Source organism: Chaetura pelagica, unplaced genomic scaffold (genome assembly GCF_000747805.2).
Source record: "Chaetura pelagica isolate M959 unplaced genomic scaffold, ChaPel_1.0 scaffold379, whole genome shotgun sequence".
Taxonomy (NCBI): domain Eukaryota; kingdom Metazoa; phylum Chordata; class Aves; order Apodiformes; family Apodidae; genus Chaetura; species Chaetura pelagica.
The window spans coordinates 361,054-367,334 of record NW_009954412.1 but is presented as its reverse complement, the minus strand read 5'-3'; the positions used below and the strand labels follow the sequence as shown (position 1 = coordinate 367,334).

General features: G+C 45.3%; 1 protein-coding gene across 1 annotated transcript in view; it reads right to left on the bottom strand.

Annotated features, from left to right (window-relative positions):
- GINS3 (GINS complex subunit 3 (Psf3 homolog)) overlaps positions 1-6,281 on the bottom strand; it is a 29,413-nt gene that overhangs the window by 1,094 nt on the left and 22,038 nt on the right. Inside the window, exon 2 of the mRNA XM_010004397.1 lies at positions 1,481-1,714. Within this exon, the coding sequence (XP_010002699.1) occupies positions 1,481-1,714 (234 nt within the window). The remainder of the gene's footprint in view (positions 1-1,480; positions 1,715-6,281) is intronic.

Genomic DNA, 6,281 nt, shown 5'->3' with positions numbered 1-6,281 from the left:
GAAAGGTGTGGTTGCCTCCTCCACGCAGAGAACAAGGTTTCAGTGAACAACTCCTAGAAAGCAGCAATGCTTTAATGCTTCTTTGCATCAGCCTTCCCTTACAGAATAGAAAGGAGGAGAAGAAAAAAAAAAAAGGACCAAAAAAGCCAATAGCATAATAGCAGTCATCCCAGGCTACCTCAGAGAGCTGGCTGAAGATACCTGAGCTGTGGTTATCTTTGAAAGCTCAAGGAGAACAGAAATCCGGAAACTAGCAAAGCCAGTGTCTGTCTTTTAAGAGAGAAAGGGAAGATGGAGAGGGAGCAAGGAAGAGCCTGGGCATTATACCAGTATCAATTCCTGGAAACATACTGGAACAAATAAAGCCGATATTAACTTCTGCAAGAAAATAAGAGTAAAAGCCAAGAACAAACTTTGAGAACCCAGACTGGCTCCCTGCTGGGGCAGGATGACAGAGCCCCACAACAGGAGGAGAAGCAGCAGAGAGGTATCTCTCATGGGGCATCTTGGCAAATTCAGCTAAACTGCCCATAGGTGGTTGGTAATGACCGTAGCTCCTGCCAGGAGGGGAGAATTATAAATGCAAACTATAATTTGGTGACAAAGCCAAAAAGAGAGTTATTAATTTAGAAAACATTTATTCAATTAATATTGAGTGGAGTTCAAGAGTGGTGTATCCAGAAGAGAGGACTGTTTGATATATTAATTAATAAGCTTACTGAAGGCACAGAAATTATGCTTAATAAATTAGCAAACGACATGCAAGAGAAGGAGGGATGACTGCAAGCACATTGGGGAACAGAACTCTTAATTAATAATTATTAGAAATTATAAAGATGGTGGAGAAGAACAGAATGTCATTCAGCTGGGCCTAAGGTAAGGTTTTATGTGAAGGCAGAAATTGGGAACCATCCAGGCACAGGATGAGGAAGAACTGTCTGTGTACACAGCCTGCACCATCTCCCCATGGACTGCAAACCAAACGGCACTCATGTCGCTCTGTCATGAGAAGCAATGCTGCACATGAGCAAAGAGCACCACAGCCTCCAAAATTCACCAGGTATCCTGCTTCCAACAGCACAAGCCCTGAGCAGACTGCATGCTGCTGGGGCACTACGCATCACAGAATCCTAGGGGTTGGAAGGGACCTCGAAAGATCATCTAGTCCAACCCCCCGGCCAGAGCAGGGTCACATCACACAGGAACATGTCCAGGTGGGTTTTGAATGTCTCCAGCAAAGGAGACTCCACAACCTCTCTGGGCAGCCTGTTTCAGTGCTCTGTCACTCTCACAGGAAAGAAGTTCTTCCTGATATTCACATGGAACCTCCTATGCTCCAGCTTGATCTGGAAATCAATATTCAATCCAGAAGTCATCTGGACTAAAACAGTGTATTTTTCCTGAAGATCACTGAGCAGCTGGGAACGAGGGAGATGGAAAAACATAAAACCAAATTTAAATACTTCGTTCAGATACTTGCCTGCAGCATAGTCTGAGCTATCTCAGGATTTTCTGAATTATCAAAATTCAGGAGCTGGGAGCCAAATCCATAGTAGTATGGCCCCATTTTATGCAGATCAACCACATTGGCATCAGCACTGAACACCGTCCTCCAGGCTTCCTTATAAATCTTTGGCAGTTCCACAGAAATGATTCTTCTCTTGCTGTCATGCAGACCTTTAGCAAGCCACAGAGGTATTTCCAGCTTTGATCCCTGAATGAATGAGAAAAAACATAAGTTGTCTCCCCGTGAAAATGCAGATAAAGCAACCCCAAAGACAAGAGAGTGAACTATATTAATGAAAATATAGTATTATGAAAATTCAATTTTATTTTCAGAACAGTCTCCTATAAGTGTAATATAAACCACACTTTTTTCACTGATGTTGTCTAATCTAATACTGATCAGATTACTTAACACGGAAAGGAAAACAAACAAACAAAAAAGCATGCAAAGTGTAGACAATGTAAGTAAAAAATAACTTATAAAAACCCACAAAAGAGGCCTGCAGGGCAACGAGTCCTCAGTCCCCGCCGCCGCGCTCCGCTCGGCCGGGCCTAGGGAGGGGGCCAGCGCCTACAGCCCCCAGCGCCCCCCCCCTTTGCCTTGCAAATAATGGTGTGTAAACTGCAGAAACCCCAAGGACCGTTTCATGGTGGTGTCCACACCTGGTGTTGGTTGGGTCAGCTCAGCTTCTGAGTCTCTGGCCATCAAAGCCAGGTCTGTCTGGGTGTCCCAGCTCTGCACAGATCTGCTTTAGTCCTCTGCAGCAGGAGGTTTGTGGAAAGCTGGTGCTGACAGAGTTAAGTCAGGGTGAGGAGGGCTCTGCATTGTCTCACCAGGACCTGCTGGGTGGCTCTTTTTCCCCCTTTCAGTTTGTAAATAATACAACTAAATCCTGGGGTTGATTAAGAGGCCAAAGGACTTTTCTGAAAGAAAACAGAACAAATGCCTGAGATGCTGTCAGAGGGAAGTCCCACAGGTGGGATTAACTCTTCCAGGTGCACTTCAAAACCTTCTTTGTAGAAAGGACTGGTCTTACCCCAGGCACAGTCACACCCTGCAATGCACTTGCCAGTGGTCACAGAACCATAGAATGGTTTGGGTAGGAAGGGACCTTAAAGCCCATCCAGTCCCACCCCCTGCATGGGCAGGGACACCTCCCACCAGCCCAGGCTGCTCCAAGCCCCATCCAACCTGCCCTTCAACACTGCCAGGGATGGGGCAGCCACAGCTTCCCTGGGCAACCTGGGCCAGGCTCTCACCACCTTCTCATCAAAGAATTCCCTCCTCATGTCCAACCCAAATCTCCCCTCTTCCAGTTTTAAGCCATCCCACCCTGTTCTGTCACTACATGCCTCTGTCAAAAGCCCCTCCCCAGCTTTCCTGGAGCCCCTTCAGGCACTGGAAGGTGCTCTCAGGTCTCCCTGGAGCCTTCTCTTCTCCAGGCTGAACACCCCAACTCTCCCAGCCTGGCTCCAGGGCAGAGCTGCTCCAGCCCAAGGATCATCTCTGTCACCTCCTCTGGACTCTCTCCAGAAACTCCATGTCCTTCTTGTGTTGGGACCTCAGAACTAGACCCAGCACTGCAGGGGGTTCTCACCAGAGCATAGGGGGACAATCCTCTCCATTGATCTGCTGGTCACGGTGCTGATGATGTGGCCCAAGACACGGTTGGTTTCTCGGCTGCAAGCACACGTTGCCAGCTTGTGTTGTGCTTTTCATCACCCAGCAGCCCCAGGTCCTTCTCCTCAGAGCTGTTCTCAACCTATTTGTTGCCCATCCTGGAATTGTGCTTGCGGTTGCCCTGACCCAGGTGCAGAACTTTAAACTTGTCCTTGAGGGTGACAGGAGCCCACCTCTCAAGCCTGTCAAGGTCTTTCTGGATGGCCTCCCTTCCCTCCAGCATGTTGACCACACCACACAGCTTTGGTGTTGCTGACACCAATTAATGATATGGACTCTTGCAGAGTCGAGATCAGATTGATATGGCTGTGCTGAATAGGCAGAAGTCAGTATTAACTGAGCTACATGTACCATGGCTTTCAAAGAGAGGCTACATCCCAGAGTAAACTGTTTTAGTGCTATAAAGTAAGTAATGAAGTAGCATTTTGAAGGCAGAATCAAAGTCTGTACCAAGCTCTGGGTTTAATTGTACAAGCATAAAACCAGTGGTTCTCCCATGTTTACCTGAGTTTTACTCCATATTAGAACCTGACCTTGTGTGCTTTTTTTCTCATTGTTTATTGTTTGTGTTCATTTGATTTTTTCAAAATTAGTTAATTTTTCATTGTATTAAAGTTTTATTGCTATTCTCTAAGCTGTCCATGCTGAAAACATGCCTCTTTCTTAATACAGCAGTCTCTAAAATAAATAATATAACAAATATTTTGATCTTTGTTCTGCTAAGTAAGAAAAACAAACAGTTGAGCAGGGTTGAGTCTCAAAGACCTGGCAACGTTCCTGAAAACTAATGACAGAGTTATTTATAGAGGGGTTGATGATTTGGTTAATGACATTTTCAGTCCATGATGAAGGCATAAGTAAATGCCTCTTCAATTATATTTTAATTCTTATGACCTCAGCATTCCTCATGCTGCTGTTTGCTCAAGCTGGATCCATTGTGATTTGATACTGTTTTGTCTTCATTAATTAGCATGCTGGTACTTAAATATCTTGATCAAAGTCAAACTCATGCGAAAATAATAAAATTTGCACTAGTTCATTGCATCTTGCCATATTTTATTTCATAATAAAGAAAATAATGCACAAGGAGTGGAGGATGAGACCTTAGGATGATCTCCTTCCCTCCCTTATGCATCCCTTAGGTTCCATGGCAGTATCACAGAATGTTTGGGGTTGGAAGGAATCTCTGAAGATCAACAGGTCAACCCTCCTGCCAAAGCAGGACCAAAACCAGGGCAGGTCGCTCAGAAAGGCATCCAGACAGGGCTGGAAAGGCTCCAGAGAAGGAGACTCCACCACCTCTCTGGGCAGCCTGTCCCAGGGCTCTGTCACCCTCACAGCAAAGAAGTTCTTCCTCATGTTCAGGTGGAACTACCTGTGCTCAAGTGTGAATCCATTACCCCTCGTCCTATTGCAGGGCACAAGTGACAAGAGCTTGTCCTGCCTTCTTGATGCCCTCATGTATTGAGAGACATTAATTAGATCCCCCCACAGTATTCTCCCCTCCAGACTGAACAGCTGCAGGTCTCTCAGCCTTTCCTCATCAGGCAGGTGTTCCAGTCCCTTCTTCATCCTCAGAGCCTCTGTTGGACTCTCTCCAGCAAATTCCTGTCCCTCTGGAACTGGGGAGCCCAGAACTGGACATGATACTCCAAGTGAGGTCTCACCAGGGCTGACTAGAGGGGGAGGAGAACCTCCCTAGACCTGTTGGACACACTCCTCATGAACCCCAGAATTCCATTGGGCTTCTTGGCCATAAGGGCACATTGTTGTCCCATGGATAACTTATTCCACTAGGACTGCAAGGTCCTTCTCCATGGAGCTGCTCTCTAGCAAATCACCTCCTAACCAGTACTGGTGCATTTTGTTGTTCCTTCCCAGGTGCACGACACTGCACTTGCTCTTGTTGAACCTCATGAGGTTTCTCTTTGCCCAGCTCTCCAGCCTGTACAAATCTTGCTGAATGGCAGCACAGCCTTCAGATGCATCAGCCAATCCTCCCAGCTTGGTGTCATCAGCAAACTCACTGAGAATACACTCTGTCCCATCATCAAGGTCATTGATAAAGATGTTGAACAGGACTGGACCCAGCACTGATCTCTGGGGATCAGCCACTAGTTACAGGTCTCCAGTTGGATTCTGCACCATTGATACGCTATGGAAATCCAGCCACCAGAGGAATGGCAAGATTTGTTGAAATGTGGCATGCTGAATTTGTCAAAATCTAAAAGCCTTGAATTTGTAATAAAAGCATCAGAAATAGAGGCCCAGGAGCAGGAGAAATAGTTGCTTGTGTTTGCCAATGTGCTGCCTGCACATTACTTGATTTTTCTAAAGGCAGTTCTGATAAAACTAATTTGCTGAATTGGATTAGTAAAAAATATTCCCTGATAATCAGGTTTAGGAAAGAAGTTTCTATGCTAAATATGAAAGCTTGCCCTGTTAATGAGAAGAGAGAACTGTACAAACAGAATGTGCTTTATTTCTATGCTGCAGAAGTAAGACATGGGAAAAGAAGAAAGGACTCTGCCCCTGTGTCCAAAGATGCCTCAGTCTGGAGCATGGGATATAAGGTATAGAGCTGTGGAAAGCCTATTGGGCAAAGTTGAAAGAACACAAGGGAAAGATGTTTACACTCACTGTAAAATTAGCTGAAGAAATGTTTTTTTGTGAGAATTTTAAAAGAGTGATGGGTTTAGCAGCCAAAATAAAGTCACCCAGTTTTGGAGTATGTTTGCCTTCTCATGCTAAAAAAGCTCTTAGGCAGGCAATTCTTGAGCACTTGCTTGTAAATCTTAGTATAAAGATATGCATAATGAGCTCAGCATCCCAAACTGTGTTATATTTTCATAAATATGATTTCAAGACCTTTCTGAAAGAAAAGGAATGTCCTGTGTCATAACTGAGCCTGTTTGTACTTCAAAGTTTTGTAAACTGGAGGCTTCATTCTCCTCCTGTGTTGGAGGAAAATCAAACCCCTTTCTGTCACAGGGGATCTGCACTAGCAGAAGAAGTTTGAGGTGGGAATCAGACACTGTGGCTCTACGGAGATAGCAGATAACAGAATCCCTCAATAACCAGAGGAAAGGAAGGA